Source organism: Notothenia rossii, assembly GCF_949606895.1.
Source record: "Notothenia rossii genome assembly, chromosome: 1".
NCBI classification, from domain to species: domain Eukaryota; kingdom Metazoa; phylum Chordata; class Actinopteri; order Perciformes; family Nototheniidae; genus Notothenia; species Notothenia rossii.
In genome coordinates this window covers 86,317,642-86,334,446 of record NC_136912.1, presented here as the reverse complement: position 1 = coordinate 86,334,446, position 16,805 = coordinate 86,317,642, and the positions used below count along the sequence as shown (strand labels likewise).

Here is a 16,805-nt window from a genome sequence, read left to right as displayed (position 1 = left end):
GAGCAGTTTAAGGAAGTTTTCAAAACAGAATTAAAAGTATATTTTAATCTTATTAGGGTATAAATAAATAAAATATTGCCAAGATTGTTGGATAGATATGCAACAAAAAGTGCTTAGATTTCTTAGCATGGGCATATTTACACTGGGGAATAAAGGCAAGCAACTCACCAAATATTGTTTTCAGTTTCTTTATTCTAAAAAAGAGAGAGAGCTTTTACAGAGTTGTTTTTAACTTTCAGAAGTCGCTAGCTGCCCTCTCCTGTTCTTCAGCCCTAGTTTCCTCCCAAGATTTAATGAGCTCTTACTTTTAGTTCAGGCTGTCTTGCCGTTACGGCTCACAGGCTTTTTTTATTCTACACCGGTTTCTTTGAACATTTCTGACTTGCATTTCTGAATAAATCAATACGACAGCAGAATATCTTCGCCAGGGTAAAATATTTTACACTGAGGACATGGGGTACAGAAGTAAAAACACAGTAAAGGTGGGCATTAACAGACCACACATGGGTCCATCAGCGGTGACGAGAACTGAGTATCACTGAAGCCTGTTTTTGTATTGTTTTGTTATAAAGGGACAGTTCACCCTAAAATCAAAATGTATATTTTTCCTCTTCAGCCTGACATCATATAGAGATGTTAGCATCAGTCCCAATGTTATGGGTCTAAATGGCACTTGGCTTATGGTGCTCAAAGCGCCAACAAATTAAAAAAAACCTCCACAGCATGTATCTTTTCAGAAATCATGAAGAGGTTAAAGTGAACCCACAAACTTTGCTGTGAGCATTTTTCTTGTAGGAACGGTTTTCTTTCTACCTAACTACACCGACCATCAAAATCAGGCCCCAGAAACAAGCATACATTTACTCATTAATGTGAGGATTGTGTTAATTATAGAACAAGATGTAAACATTAATGGAGTCCTTGTCTGAGGTTAAACTCAGGAAAACAAGCAGTACACAAGCATTAGCATCGCGGGCATGAATAAATAGATGTTTAATTTATGAGATAATGCGGTTGTCGGCTGTAGTTAGGTTGAAAGAAATTGTTCCAACATGAAACTACTCACAAGATCTGTGGATTATCTTGAGTAACCGGGTCATGATTTCCAGAAAGAGACATTGCTGTTGAGTTTTGAATATAAGCTCCACTATATTGGAGAGAAGCCAGACATCTCTGCTGCTGATATCTCCAACCCTCATAACAACATAAAACAATCTAGATAAATAGCAGATAAGAGAACAAATATGTCTTTCTGATTTTAGGGAGACCTGTACCTTTGAGTGTTTGAAGAGCCGAAGTCATTAAAGCAGTGGTTCTCAAACTTTTTCTGTCAGGCCCCCCCTTTGGAGAAAAAAAAAATTTGGGCCCCCCCAACACAAATAGTTCGGCTCAGTGGCGGCCAGAGATTTCTTTTGGGGGTGCTGTGGGGTAGCTTGACGTTTCATAGAGGGTGCTCAAACATTTAGGGTTTCCCATTAATGTACCGGTCGCTACAGTGGAATTTTTTACTGTTGCAATGAAGGCTCGATAATCAGCTCACGGCATATAGGTGTAAGCAGGGGTAAAGTGCTATTTTTATAGGACCTCACATAGGGGGGTCCGGGGGCAAGCTCCCCCCCGGGAAGATTTATTTTTAAATATTGAAGTTAAATGCATCAATCTGGTGCACTTTGAGAGCACAATTAAGAGATCTATGGATACATTTCTCAACACGTAATAGTACTGTACTGCATCATATTATTTTTGAATCAATAATTTGTCAAATTATGATTTTCTTTTTTTTTAACCATTTTTCCTCCTGGTCTCTCGCGCCCCCCCTGGCATGCCTCTGCGCCCCCCAGGGGTGGCGCGCCCCCCACTTTGAGAACCACTGCATTAAAGGAAAGGTCCCATGTCATGCTTTTCCGGTTATTACCCGTCCCCTTGGGTGTTATGTAGCTTTTTCTGCATGTAAACGGTCTGCAGGGTCACAAACCCTCAAAGTACACCCTGTAGGGAGTAAAACTCTAACACAGAAAAGACCTGTCTATGCTGCCCCAGAACGCCTCGTTGGATATTTCTCTTTTTCCATTTTCTTCTTCCTGGTCATAGTGACGTAATGGTGCGGAGCTCCGAGGATTGGTCCAAATGGACCAATCTGTGGAGCTCCGCACACACACTTAGGCCGTTTCTCAATCTCGAGGATACTGGCTTCCAAGCCAATATTTCAAGGATGCTACGTCATCGAGTGCCGCCGAAGTACTGTTCCAATCTCCAGCATACTTGGAATTCCACCGAGGCCGCATCCTTGGTTTGGGGGAAATTTCGAGGCTGCACATGGGTAGACTTCGCGTCCTTAAAATCCCCACAATGCTTTGCGCACGGACCGATTTCAAAAACCCTTGCGGAGAATGGCTGAACCGACGCAGCACACATTTAAATGTAAGCATGTAGTACAGCTGGTTGCTAACAAACGCCATTGTAAGATATAAACACTGATGTTCCACTGTAACGGTGGTGGACTCATCAGAACAGAGTGGGCGAGCTGACCAATCAGAGCACAGTGGGCTCATAGGGAGGGGGGGCAGGAGCTCCAACAAGGTGTGTAGGACAGAGTGAATAGCATACTATACAGAGATGCTGTATGAGAAAACCAATGTGATTTTGGAACATTGAAAAATGTAAATTTATTCTAGTAGAGTTCAACAATGGAATTATGATCAGCAAAAATGGCCATGTCATGGGACCTTTAATATGCAAACAAACAAAAACAAAAATCTCCAATATTCCTACATTTTCATACCACCAAAACAATACTGTATAAAATCATTTGGAAAGAAAATCAAACCTTAAACACTTAACAGTCGGATGTTCTAACATTACTCGACACACCAGATAACCGAATGGAATACAGCCATAAAAAATAACTTCTGTATTATGAAAGTTTTTGGCAATTTTTTCGGATTTGCACCACATTTTCCAACCTTAAAATATTCAGCGAGGACACAGAAATAATGGGAATAATAATATTTATTGAAATGTTGCAATATTTTAAGGTTATTTTTACAATATCGCACTTGTCAAATATCAGGAGAAAACAATTTAAATACTGATTTTGGCAGTTGGCCATAGAGGACACTTTCATAACAAGAATACAAGTAAATCAAATAATGAGGCAGGCACCTTTTACTTCCAGCAGGTGCTTAGCGTTATATAGGCTTTTGGTATCATTCTGCCGAAATAAAAAGCAGTTAAACTTATATTTTACCTGCATAAAAAGCCAAAATCATTGGGTTGAATCAGATTCTTCACATATGATTGTTGCAATGACATTTAATCAGTCAACAGATAGTGTTTTAACACACCATGTGTACATTTTACTACACCGCTGAATCCATTTGTAATTATTTTTTCAGTCAGTCGACTTGGTTGTAACCCAAGGTCAGTTTTTTTGAAATAAGAGAATCCTGTTCAGTCTGAACCCCATGATAGGCTGCATGAAAACACACTGCAGTCACACAAACATACTCAGTCTATCTGGGGGAAAGTGAAAGCGACTGAAACATTGTCAACAGCAGAAGGACCCTATCCTTCACTGCAGGGTGCTGACCACTAAAAGCAAACAGTGTAACTGAATAAATCTACTTTGGTAGTGACTTTTTTCCAGTATCAAAACAATGGAAAGTGTTAGTGTTTTGGCACATGAGCACTCAGTGAAAAACTTTTGAAATGTTTCCACACGTTGCTTCACTGAAGCAAAAGTTCAGTTTAACACAAAAAGCTGTTTAAGGCGAAAGTCAAGCAAGATAGTTTTTACATACAAAATCTGCACGCAATATTAAGGCAAGAAATTACAGCCAGTAGGCAAGCATGGAGATTTCAAGCACAACGCATCAAAAATAACCTGAACTCCTGACACAGAATACATGTATCACAAAGAAATCAATTCCACCAGATAAAAAAACGTGCATTTTGCAGCTGCTCTCTTGTTGCAAAAGCAAAAAAACTGTGGTTTGGCATACTATGATTTCTAGCATGCAGATTTTGCAATACATAAAACAATGCTTTCATAAAAGGTCCATAAGGCACACATCCTATACACACTGCTATCCTGAAACAGTTTGCTTTCTTTTTGAGTTTCCAATTGCACATTTGCAAGACTTTTTTAAGCATAAAACTGTAGTTCTCTCTCATTCATTTGATAATAAAATATATGTAAACAAAAATTGAAATGTAATGGCATGTTAGGAAGATAACCCTCTACTACAAGTGCAGTGCTAAGATCAAGTGAACAATCAAAACAATATTTCTATGCATTTTGTCATGTCAGGGTGAGATGATATGCTGCTTAAAAACGACCAGCTATCTGTCTCCCTCTAGTGGTGACTCTCTCCTATCACCAGTGGCTGTTGTCGGGGTAACTCGGCACTGCGGCAGGGTACTGGGGCAAACTCGGGCCCTGGGCTGTCTGAGCAACAGCGTTAAAACCTGCTTCCCTCACAGGAGCACTCTTCCACAGCCCGGTGCTCCACTCCTCCTTAGCCTGCTCCATACTGCCGCCGCCGCCTCGGTACATTCTGTGCACCTACCACAGGAAAGGAAAGTGTAAAAAAAAGTGTTGTTCATAATCTGCATTTATCACTGTTTTTAAGCGTCTGTGTGGGCTTATATAGATGATGGACAAATGCAAATGTGTTTTTTAGTGTATGCTCACCTTAATGAGAACCAGTGCCATTAAAGCAGTCACCACAGTGAAGAGCAGAGTTGTGATAAGCATCACTATAGCGGAGCCCACATTTGTGCTGAAAAACATCATTGTCGCAATCCAGCCGCTATGATGAGTTGGTGAGGGTGAGATGGAGTAGTACGGGTTAGTGTTTCACAGTATGCAATTAGCAAAGTGGATTGAATACAATTACCCAAAGTAACCAATGAGACATTAAGCAGTGCGCAAACAGATGCAGTGGCAAACAGCTTCAGGATGATCAGTGTCACATTCACTTTACATGACACATTTTATAATTACATGTTACTTGTTGTTATCATGAGTGAATAGTATTGTTGACTTAAGCAGCTGAACACCAATATTGCTTAGCTTTAAGAACATGGTTGGTGATAATAATGTCTACATCTATTCTAAAATAAAATATCAATATGGCATTCTGACTGTAGTTATTTAGATGTGACACGTGCTTGTATAATGTACTCAAAAAAAGTAGTCTTAATAATCAATTAACATGATAATTCAAGACAATCTGTTTGAAGAAATGTGAAAAAATTATGAACTTTTATTATAGTTTGCCCAAAAAACCTTGTTGTTAAGAGTTAAACACAAATAAAAATAAATATTTGTAAGTTGCAACATTGTGTAAAACGTAAATAAAAACAATGATGCAAATCATTTTTCTTTTACACAGCATTCCAACTTCATGTGAATCGGGGTTTTTATACTCAAAGTATGCCTCATCGGCTCGTAAAGGGATAGTTCCCGTTTTTTGTAGTGGAGCCACATAAGGTACTTATCTTTAGTCAATTACAATAAATGATGGTCGGCACGGACGTTAAGAGAAACAGACAGGAGTGCCACAACAGAAGCAAAGCAATTTACTGCTGTGTTTAAGTACCTCATTCAGCCCCACTTCAAGAGATCCAAACTAGTATTTTAATGTTATGGTTAAAACCTTTCAACCCCATGTGCCGCGACTACAACAACCCCTCGTCCTAAACCATGGAGGAAACTATAATGAATAGAATAAACAAGCAAAAATGTGCAGATAATGTATGGATACTTAAATCATCACGTGTGAAAATGTCTGATGGAAACACATGTCCCAGCTGCCTTGATCATTTCACAAAAGCCCTCGTCATGACCCACTCGATGATGAAACATGCGCACAGTTTTTAGAGCTTTTTTTTTTACTACTGACCTTGTTCCCCAGCCAGAGATGCCAATAGTCTGGATTAGAGCCAAGACACACTGAAGGAAGAAGATGAAGAAGAAGGTCATGTAGTTGAACGAGCTGTCAGCCCTGTGAACAAAAGAGAAAACACAAGGATGATACACTCACAATCCAAGAGCTGCACTATTTTTGTTGCAGTGCTGCTTCCTCCTACCATTTATCAACCCTGAGGATAGAAGGGGAGTGTTTATGATACCACAGAGGAGACTATTTCACACTAGTTTCACAATCATACAGTCCAAACTTTGGAAGTGTAAAGGAAAATCAGTGGGGGTGATATTGGCTAGAAGGAGCATTTATGATTAGATCCCATTATTTCCAGTAATCACATTTTGAAATGAGGAGCCCCTACGGTGCTGTAGCCTGCTGTAGAGACAGTGTTTACAATCAGCCTGAAGGTGTGAAATATAAGACTTTCTCAAGCAGGATAAGGTATGTTGGATCAAACCGTTATTCTAAGCTGCATTTTGACGATAACCAACCAAGAACACTGTCTGTACTCCTCCTTGGGGAGTGATACTCACAGCCTGCATGCTAGTGTTGGGATAGTGTGTCTGCTTGGCCTTGTAGTGTGTGGAGTTACGCAGGCAGGTAGATGACAGAATTTGAATCAGTAATTGCAGTTGGGATGAATTCCAACTGACTTTTCTGGGAACAGTTTTTCCTATTTCTATTGCCATCAAGCTTTTTTTAATCCACAGTCTTCTGTTCAGTTCCTCCTACTCTTATCTCTTCCCTACCAAAGATCTTACCTACATTTTAACAAAAAGTATTTTTGTGTAGAGCTTTTGCTCATTGAGCTCCCCTCCATGTTAACCTCATTGCTTAATTATCTTTTCAAATGGCCTGACCTACATTAACTTTCCTGGTGATGTGTTTTACATTTTGTCTGTATGCGTTATCAAGTGTGATGTCTCATACTTGTGTGTCTGATGTTACATTGTATTCTGTAAAGTATGCAGAGACTTTTTGGGTGATTTGTGCTTTAAATATACCACGTTCAGAAATGATACAGCATAATGACATTAATAAGATGGTGACTAACCGTAAGGCTTTGTAGAGTGGTCTGAACCAGCAGGTGTAACTGCACGGGCTGAACAGTAGGAGCCAGAGTAGTGAAAAGCCGAAATTTGTGGCACTTCCACCCCCAGCCCACCAAGCAATACATGAGATCACATTTAGAAACAGTGTGCCTGAATACACTGCGGGGAGAGGGGACAGTGGAGGAAAGCAGAGAAAGGGAAGTGATTCATTTTTGTGCATAGTAGTAGAAAGAAGAGATTCATGTTCCTATTCCAAGATAAATTCAAAGAACTATTTAATGTATGCGGCAACACTCACTCATCCAAAGAGTGTAGACTCTGCGCAGCAACTGCTGGTGCTGTGCAGGTATTTCCTCTTCAATGTTGTGGTAAAAGCATGGCTTTATTCTGAAGAACTGGGGCAGGGGAGGAAAGTTGTTGGCACGGTCTGAAAAAGGATGCAACATGTCATTTGATTATTTCTGTTCTGAGTAAGAGTTTATTTAATTAAAGGATGGGCAAGTGTAGTGTAGATTGTGAATTTACCAAGATAGATAGATAGACAGATAGTGAGATAGACAGATAGATAGATAGATAGATAGATAGATAGATAGATAGATAGATAGATAGATAGATAGATAGATAGATAGATAGATAGAAACGTGTTTTAAGTGACTAACCTGCCATCTTGAAATCCCAACAGTTTCCTGGATAATATGAATATACACAGAAATGAAATTAAACAATTAACCCTCGTACTTTTATATGTATACATAATATATGTCATATAATAGTCTCTTTTACTTGTTTTATTAACTCAATTCTAAACTAAAAATGTTCTGGTATAGGACTTCTGGTCGAACGACACATCTGAAGAAGCAACATTTGGCTCTGAGAAGTTGTGATGGCTGTGTTTGACAGTTTTTGTACACATTTCATAGACCAAACTATAGTCAATTTAACGTTGAAAATGGAAAATGTAGCTGCATAAGACCATTTGAATAAATATTATTTTGGACATAAAAAAAGTGAGATTCTGCTGTTTTCCTTCTAAGTATAATGCTGTGTGAAGTGATCATATGTGTGACATTATACACAGGGGTGTAAAGTAACTAAGTATATTTACTCAAGTACTGAACTTAAGTATAATTTTGAGGGACTCTTTTTGTAGTATTTCCATTTTTGCTACTTTTGTACTTCTACCCAAATACAATTCAGAGGTATATAGTGTACTTTTACTCAACAACATAGATTTGGATAAATGAAGTGAAATATAATCAACACTTAATAAGACTTTGCTACACCTGGAGTAACATTCACAAGCTACCCTGCAGTATACAATCAAAATGACCAGCTTTAATCAGAACATATATTATATATTAGTCAATCTGCAATCTACTTTTTGGAGCTTTATGTATATTTTTACTTTAGTACTTTTACTTAAATAACATTGTGTATGCAGGAATGTAACTTCTAACAGACTAGTCCAACACTTTGGTACTTCTACTTTTACTTAAGTACAATATCGGAGTACTTCTGTTGATGCTGTAATGAGCTAAAGCTGGTTGTTAGGCAGCTCAGTAACGTTAGTCCAACAGAAGCAGTTGGAAGCCTTTCCATAACGTTGATGCTGTATTTGACTAACTGGCAGTCGGACTAGAAGTAAAACGGTGTTAAAGTAACCGGAATGCGTTATAAAACTATGCCAACGTTACCGGGATATCGTGTATCTCCTTTCGTTTCCGTCGACAACTGCAGCGGACCGGAGATTCATTCAGGATGCGCTTGACCCTCAGCCATTGAACGTACTGCGGCTGCGCCACAAGTTTAATGTTTGTAGTTCTTAGCTGTATGCATTCAACAAGCTTGGGCGCATAAAGAACTACACGTCCCATGATTCATGTGCGCGGTAAACGGGAAACTCGTGACAGCAACATGACACTACAGTTCGCGGATCCCACCCACTCATGAAAGTACATTCAGGGTTCAACTCAGATTTTATCAGGATTATTTGCCTTTATACATTTTTGATCGTTGTCATAACATTTAAAGGTAATAACATCAATTAACATTATATTATTTACCTAATCATTTATTTATTTATTTTATACCCACGAATCCAACTTTATCAACTCAATTGAAAACCTATTTTTTACATTTGTTTTCATTTTAACAATATTTTAATCTAACTTGATACAGCATCAGCAGCCTTTGATGGTGAACATCTATAGATTTATGGAGTGGATTAATATGCCCTTCCTTTTGATAAATAATAATAACAGCACCTGAATAACAAAAAGTAAAAAGGGAATATGTACATTAGAACAACATTGCACTTTTATGTGATATCTCCTTTTGTAATTGACAAAAACATGTTTGAAATTAGGCAGGGATAAGTATTCATTCCAGTGCCATTATTATTACTGATCAACATTGGACAACTTTGTCATTGACATAACGCAAAAACGTGTGGGTGATGAAGCGAGTGACAAATTATATTTTAAACTTGCAAAATGTTTAAACGCAGTTTTGCAAAAAATACTCTACAAATGTGTTATACTGTCAATTATATCAGAGTCAGGTATTGTCGTTATGCAACACAGGGGTTTCATAACGAAATATTACCCTAATTCGTGATGAGAACGGTTGATTGAAAGTGTACCCAAAATCGTACTACTTTCTTTCATTATATTTTCTCACAACCTCACAACATGGCAACCATAACTTCTGTATATCAAGCTCCTCAGCCAATCACAAAGCCCAAGACATCAGCCAGAAGGCGTGGCCTTCCATATTTAGTTGCCGTCTCTCGTTTTCTAGCACAGGGTGTCCCGAACACGGTGGAGATAGTATATTTTCTTAGAAAACACAAAACGGAAGACGCAATGAGCCAATATAATTGTGCCTTTCTGTGGTGATAAAGTTCCAACTATTTTAGTTCTAATGTTTTTAGAAATGTCCCAAAGCGCTTAATTTCACAAAACACCCACGTAAACGCACAACGCAGTTGTACAAAACAAGCGCCTCAACCGGGGATCAGTAACTTGGCTTTGACCAATCAGCTACGGTGATTGATGCAATGACACACTCCCGCCAATTCCGACTTGGGAGCGCGAGGCAGGCAGTGGGGTGAACTAAGGCACTGTGTGGAAGATGCGGAAAGAGAATGCGTTATGTTTGATGTGAATAAATTAGAAATACATGTCGTTTAGATAGCAGTATAGTATTTGATTTGTGGTCGGTTGCATTCTCGATTTTTTTAGGCTACCTGCACCGTTTTCTTTACGGAGTATTCATAAACGAGTGGAACACCGGCTTAGTGGTTGGGATGTTGGCGGCGGAAACTCCATCTGTGGACGGACATCTGGCAGCATCGACTCCCCGCAGAAGAGGTACAACATTAACGCTTTCTATTAATTAAGTTGTAGGCAGTTGAAACATCTTGCCACAATGAACAATCTACATTTATAATACGGTCACAATGCAGTTCTGCGGGTTAGCGTCCACAAACAGAGGAAAAACATAAATATGTGTTGCTTAAGGTTAGGTTTTGTCGTTGGTTAACGTTTTCCTGCCGATAAAGGTTAACTTACCTTGAGTAACGATGGTGACAATGTTACAAGGCAGACGTTAACTGATATAAACATCTGCCAACTTGCCAAACATTAAAGCTAGCTATGTAAAGCTAGCTTGCTGCTCAGCATTACACATGTTAAGTTGTGACATCAATTCGTCAACATTAACATCAAAGTAATGACAAAGTTGGTTAGGCCTCATACCAACATTGTTTCAATTCACCCTACTATTCGGGCTCGAGCGTGTTTCTGAGTGACTGTTACCGTTTCTCTGCTAGGTCATAGCTCTGCCTGAGGTGCCTATCTGTAGCCAGTTTTGTGAGGTTAGCAGAAAAGCTAGTCTCATTAGCAATTGTGATTTGGTCAACCTCATATGAAAACTGTTTTCGAAGGTGTCACTCCAGAGCGGCTACGTTCTCGTTGCTTTCACATACCCAAAGTTATTGGGAATATACTTCTATTAATGTTACAATGCTAAGTTTTCAGCATTGTGGTCAGGCGTACACCTTTGCCTGACAGCCCTATGAAAGAGTTCCTGCTCTGCGGACCCGACTGGGCCTGCAGCACAGACTAATAATACACCGGTTGGCGGGAGAGCAAACCAAACACAACCACAAAATTCAATGCAACACTAACGTTTGGACGCAAACGTTGCAAAGGAATTCAATTTAACAATTTCTAAAAGTAATACTTTTAAGACGTGTGGTATTGGATTGACTATCACATCAATACATGGTGGTTCGAATGTGTAAACCCAAAGTGCATTAGCGTCAACGGCATCTGGTTAATACAGCAGTAAAGTAATGTGACGTTGCTCTTCACAATTTAATTTGGCTGAGTGGGTCCTAGGTTTTTTTTTTTAAAGATTGTAATTCAAAAGAGTTTCATACTTAAACGTTGTATTTAAAGTTGGAATCATTCTTAGTCAATATTGTGTTTTTACATTCTGCAAAAATCCCATCAGTTCCACAGTTGTCAAAATGAACACATCAAGGTTGATCATGTTGAACTGAAGATGTGGTGACAATTATTATTTTCTAATGTGCTATTTGTTTTCCTTTTTCAGGCATGGATTGTAAGTCGAGTAAAAATGCCAACAAAAAACTTATCCAAGGTAAATTCAACTTCATATTTTACACTATTTCTATGTTATTTAATTTAATAAGAAAAAATGATGATAGCTTTTGGTTGCATAGTTGTACTGTCAATGTATTGACTGTTAAAGAACTTCTGCACATTTTGAGTTACTTTTTTCATCTGTATTATTCCCCAGTTTTTTATATATAAAATATGGTCATACGATTTTCTTTTGAATTATTCTGCCTGCAGCTCGTCTCCCATTCAAGCGCATGAACCCTGAACCTAAAGAGAACCAGCCACCTAAACGCCCCTGTGCACATACTTGCCCCAAACCAGGCGACTCGGACAGGGAGAATGAGAATGAATCTTCTGCGCTCTCTGCACACTGTGGACCGCCCTTGGTTAACGGCCGCGGGCCCCTTGATGGCTTCCTGAGTCGAAGGCGCCCTGCGCCAGCGGATGAGAACATGGTTATAGATCTGACCGCAGACAACGCCCTGTCTCCCATTAAGCGCCTTGTTTCACCTGCTACCACCTCATCCCGCTTCCCAGCGAAAGACAAGCATCTGGGAAAAGATAAAACTACATTGTCTGAGAAATCCAGCTCTCCTAAAACACACACTTTAGACTGCACAGTTGTCGAGACGGATGAGGAAGAAGATGAAGAGGACGAAGAGATGGAGGAGGAAGAAGAAGAGGCTAATCTGACAGCTTCAGTTTCGCAGATTGACACAACGCAGGATTCTGAAAGTGAGCCAGAGGAGCTGGAGGAGTCGGGAAACAGGTCCATGCTGTCAGCTTCGTCCGCCAGCGGCACATCCGAAAGCTCACCAGAGAAGTCCAAGACTGATGACCCTACATCCCCTTCTACACCCAGCACTGTATGTACATCTACCATTGCTGTATCTGCATACAAATACATCACTTATCACCAGGTTCAGAATGGTAAAAAGAGCTTTGATGAAAGTTTTTTTTGATATGTTATAAAGACACAAAACAATTGCTTTATCAGTTAATGTTTTAGATACTTTTTTTGATGCTGTTATAACAATAGAAACTGGCTTGATTGAAAAAGTAAAACATCTGTTAATTCAGACAAATGCCTTGAGATATATTATAGATGAAAACACAAGAATATTTCTTAAATACCAACCGTATGAGAGTTCAAAGTATAGTACAATAATTGTCAGCATGCAAATTAATTATTGACAAGGCTGGTTGACATTGTGTCAAACATATTTAACAATCATAAGCGTTTTTGTTTTTGTTTCTAACCTCATAGGAGCCAAAGACGACCCCCAAGATACCATCAGATCAGAAAAATATCAGAAGGCGCTCGTTGAAGGTGGGTCTTTGTCAGTATAGAGTGCCACAGTGACGCCTCCTAAAACCTGGAAGTAAGTTAGCATTTTACCACTTCCGGCTCCTTCAACAAAAAAGCAATGCAATTTCTCCATAGGATTCTGGAAAATAGCTTGAAATAAGGTCTGTGGTTGACACACATTTAAGAGACGGATCACGTTTTGTTCTACGATATTAAATACATCAGCAGTGACCCCCCTTGTGATTTTTTAAGAGTTTACGTGTCTGAAAAAACGATGGTTATTAACAAGTGGCTGAATAGGACTACAGAAGTTGTTGAGGCCGTTGTACGTCATTACACCGAACCTGTGAACACTCCTGCTAAGTTTGTTTTTCCCCGTGTTCTGCTTGAAAGCAAGTACCTGCCTCCTGCAAACTGACCCAAACTCTTCAACTTGTAACATTTTGAATCTGTATTTTTGAATACGGATCTTGAGTTGGCGTGACGTTGAAGCAGTGACCCTGCTGTAGTTCGTTTATAGCATAACGTCAGCATTTTGCTTCTGGCGAATAGATTTATGATTAGAAAATGATAAAAGTAGGGTAGACATGTGGATATTATCCGGCTGAACAAAACGTGATCCGTCTCTTAAATGTGTGTCAACCACAGACCTTATTTCCAGCTATTTTCCAAAATCCTATGGAGAAATTGCATTGCGCTTTTGTCGAAGGAACCGGAAGGAGTTTACTTCCGGGTTTTAGGATGCGTCACTGTGGCACTCTGTACGCTGCAAGTTGGGGTTTGAATTTAGAATATTTGTTTATACACAACCGGATTTCTTAAACCTGTAGGAGAGAAAAACTGACTGAACTTTTGAATTTTAGAAAGTCCAAGAACAGGAGGAGAGGCATCTGCTGCGGCAGGAGAAGGACCGCCAAAGGGAAGAGGCTAAAGCTGCAAAAGAGAAAAAGAAAGAAGAAGCTCGTCGTCTGAAGGAAGAGCGAGAAAAGGAAAAACGGGAGAGAAAAGAAAAAGATGAGCAAGAGAAACGAGAGAAAAAAGAGAAGGAGGAAAAAGAAAAAGCTGACAAGTTAAAAGCAAAAGAGGATCTACGGAAATCCAAGCAAGAGTAAGAGTTGCATTGTCCCTGTTACTCAAGTGTTATACATGTGGCATGATATGAGATACATGTGTTGTTATAAATCAGGGTGTCCGCGGGGTCTTAAAAAGTATTCAAAGTTGATCAGATAAGATGGTACTTTATTGATCCCAATTTGGGAAATGTTTGTGTTACAGCAGCATAAGAAAACAAGGCAATGTACAATACAATGAAAATTCAAAGACTAGAAATAATCAAGAAGTACAAAATATACATGTTGAATTTAACAAGGTATTATATATACAAATATATATATATATATATATACATAAATATATGACGGAAGGAATATTAAATATTGAACAGATTATATACTGATAAATCAATTTAGCGAAAATTAAGGCTATTAAAAATTATTAAACAGCATTTTCCAAGGTATTACATTTTGTAGCTTGTTTTCAATAAGTATATAAATTGTCCAAAGAGGTTGTATTCTACAGTCTGCCTGAATGTAATCCTTGCGTAGGTGTGTAGTGTGATTCTGTGTAGTTTATTTATGGCATCCCGTTGGATTTGACGTCATCTGAACAGGACATCGCGCGCTCACTGCTTGATAGCGCGCGAAGGTCCGTTTACGCCGGTTGTTAAACATCGTTATGGGGAAATGCAAGTCTGCGTCCAAATGGTTGGAAGATAAGGAGGAAGGACAATCAATACTGTAGTCAATGTGAGGTAAAGTGTGTCGCCAATGTAACCGGTTAAAACTCGAAGTGGCGATGAGGTCTTAAAGTGTATGGGAAGGTTCTTAAAAAAGGTCTTTAAAAAGTTATTACATTTGACTTAAGGATTCCGGCATATACCCTGTGAATGCAATAACAAATATTTCTCTCATCTAAACTGAACTTTGAATTTGGTTTAGGGCAAAGCTTGAAGAGAAAAGGAAGAAAGAAGAAGAGAAACAAATGAAAGAAGAAGAGAAAAGGTTAAAAGAAGAGAAGGATGTAAGTAAATGTGGAAATGTGTTTGTTGATGCAAAAAGTAGAAGCTGCAACAACGTGTTCCAGATTTAAGATGGAGCTGTTAACTGAATGTTTTTGTTTACAGCGTGTCAAAGCGGGGAAAGCAGAAATCACACGTTTTCTGCAGAAATCAAAAATTCAACAAGCTCCAAAGGTTAGTAGATATAACCGAATGTATGTATTTGTTATTTATTGCTTGATAAAACGCAAGTAGTCAGTGAAGCTGAATCAGCATGATCTTACCAGGTGTAATGTTTGAGTTGCAACACTGATCCTTTACAGTGGGGCAAAAAAGTATTTAGTCAGCCACCAATTGTGAAGTTCTCCCACTTAAAAAGATGAGAGAGGCCTGTAATTTTCATCCTAGGTATACCTCAACTATGAGAGACAAAATGAGAAGAAAGAAATCCAGAAAATCACATTGTCTGATTTTTAAAGACTTTATTTGCTAATTATTGTGGAAAATAAGTATTTGGTCACCGACAAACAAACAAGATTTCTGGCTCTCACAGACCTGTAACTTCTTCTTTAAGAGCCTCCTCTGTCCTCCACTTGTTAACTGTATTAATGGCACCTGTTTGAACTCGTTATCAGTATAAAAGACACCTGTCCACAACCTCAAACAGTCACACTCCAAACTCCACTATGGCCAAGACCAAAGAGCTGTCAAAGGACACCAGAAACAAAATGGTAGACCTGCACCAGGCTGGGAAGACTGAATCTGCAATAGGTAAGCAGCTTGGTGCGAAGAAATCAACTGTGGGAGCAATTATTAGAAAAATGGAAGACATACAAGACCACTGATAATCTCCCTCGATCTGGGGCTCCACGCAAGATCTCACCCCGTGGGGTCAAAATGATCACAAGAACGGTGAGCAAAAATCCCAGAACCACACGGGGGGACCTAGTCAATGACCTGCAGAGAGCTGGGACCAAAGTAACAAAGGCTACCATCAGTAACACACTACGCCGCCAGGGACTCAAGTCCTGCAGTGCCAGACGTGTCCCCCTGCTTAAGCCAGTACATGTCCAGGCCCGTCTGAAGTTTGCTAGAGAGCATTTAGATGTTCCAGAAGAGGATTGGGAGAATGTCAGATGAAACCAAAATATAACTTTTTGGTAAAAACTCAACTAGACGTGTTTGGAGGAGAAAGAATGCTGAGTTGCATCCAAAGAACACCATACCTACTGTGAAACATGGGGGTGGAAACATCATGCTTTGGGGCTGTTTTTCTGCAAAGGGACCAGGACGACTGATCAGTTTAAAGGAAAGAATGAATGGGGCCATGTATCATGAGATTTTGAGTGACAACCTCCTTCCATCAGCAAGGGCATTGAAGATGAAACGTGGCTGGGTCTTTCAGCATGACAATGATCCCAAACACACCGCCCGGGCAACGAAGGAGTGGCTTCTTAAGAAGCATTTCAAGGTCCTGGAGTGGCCTAGCCAGTCTCCAGATCTCAACCCCATAGAAAATCTTTGGAGGGAGTTGAAAGTCTGTGTTGCCCAGCGACAGCCCCAAAACATCACTGCTCTAGAGGAGATCTGCATGGAGGAATGGGCCTAAATACCAGCAACAGTGTGTGAAAACCTTGTGAAGACTTACAGAAAACGTTTGACCTCTGTCATTGCCAACAAAGGGTATATAACAAAGTATTGAGATGAACTTTTTTTATTGACCAAATACTTATTTTCCACCATAATTTGCAAATAAATTCTTTAAAAATCAGAAAAAATGATGTTCTGGATTTTCTTTTTTCTCATTTT

At 39.3% G+C, this 16,805-nt stretch overlaps 2 protein-coding genes across 3 annotated transcripts in view; one reads left to right on the top strand and one right to left on the bottom strand.

The window, feature by feature from the left end:
• Positions 1-2,991: 2,991 nt before the first annotated feature.
• scamp4 (secretory carrier membrane protein 4) lies at positions 2,992-10,781 on the bottom strand. Of its 2 annotated transcripts, none has more exons than XM_079642055.1 (7): positions 10,555-10,781; positions 7,642-7,668; positions 7,281-7,409; positions 6,985-7,141; positions 5,907-6,008; positions 4,694-4,811; positions 2,992-4,564 (listed from the first exon to the last, which is right to left on the bottom strand). In XM_079642055.1, the coding sequence occupies exons 2-7, from the start codon at positions 7,646-7,648 to the stop codon at positions 4,376-4,378; spliced, it is 702 nt and encodes a 233-aa protein (XP_079498181.1). In that variant the 5' UTR covers positions 7,649-7,668; positions 10,555-10,781; the 3' UTR covers positions 2,992-4,375. The 2 variants fall into 2 exon arrangements, with proteins under 2 accessions (XP_079498181.1, XP_079498180.1); XM_079642054.1 differs by lacking the exon at positions 10,555-10,781 and adding an exon at positions 8,677-8,801.
• The window catches only part of chaf1a (chromatin assembly factor 1, subunit A (p150)), an 18,044-nt gene continuing 11,270 nt past the window's right edge, over positions 10,032-16,805 (top strand). The window contains exons 1-7 of the mRNA XM_079650803.1: positions 10,032-10,353; positions 11,603-11,650; positions 11,866-12,497; positions 12,899-12,961; positions 13,804-14,048; positions 14,938-15,019; positions 15,123-15,191. Coding sequence (XP_079506929.1) covers positions 10,290-10,353; positions 11,603-11,650; positions 11,866-12,497; positions 12,899-12,961; positions 13,804-14,048; positions 14,938-15,019; positions 15,123-15,191 — 1,203 coding nt within the window. The 5' untranslated portion in view covers positions 10,032-10,289. The remainder of the gene's footprint in view (positions 10,354-11,602; positions 11,651-11,865; positions 12,498-12,898; positions 12,962-13,803; positions 14,049-14,937; positions 15,020-15,122; positions 15,192-16,805) is intronic.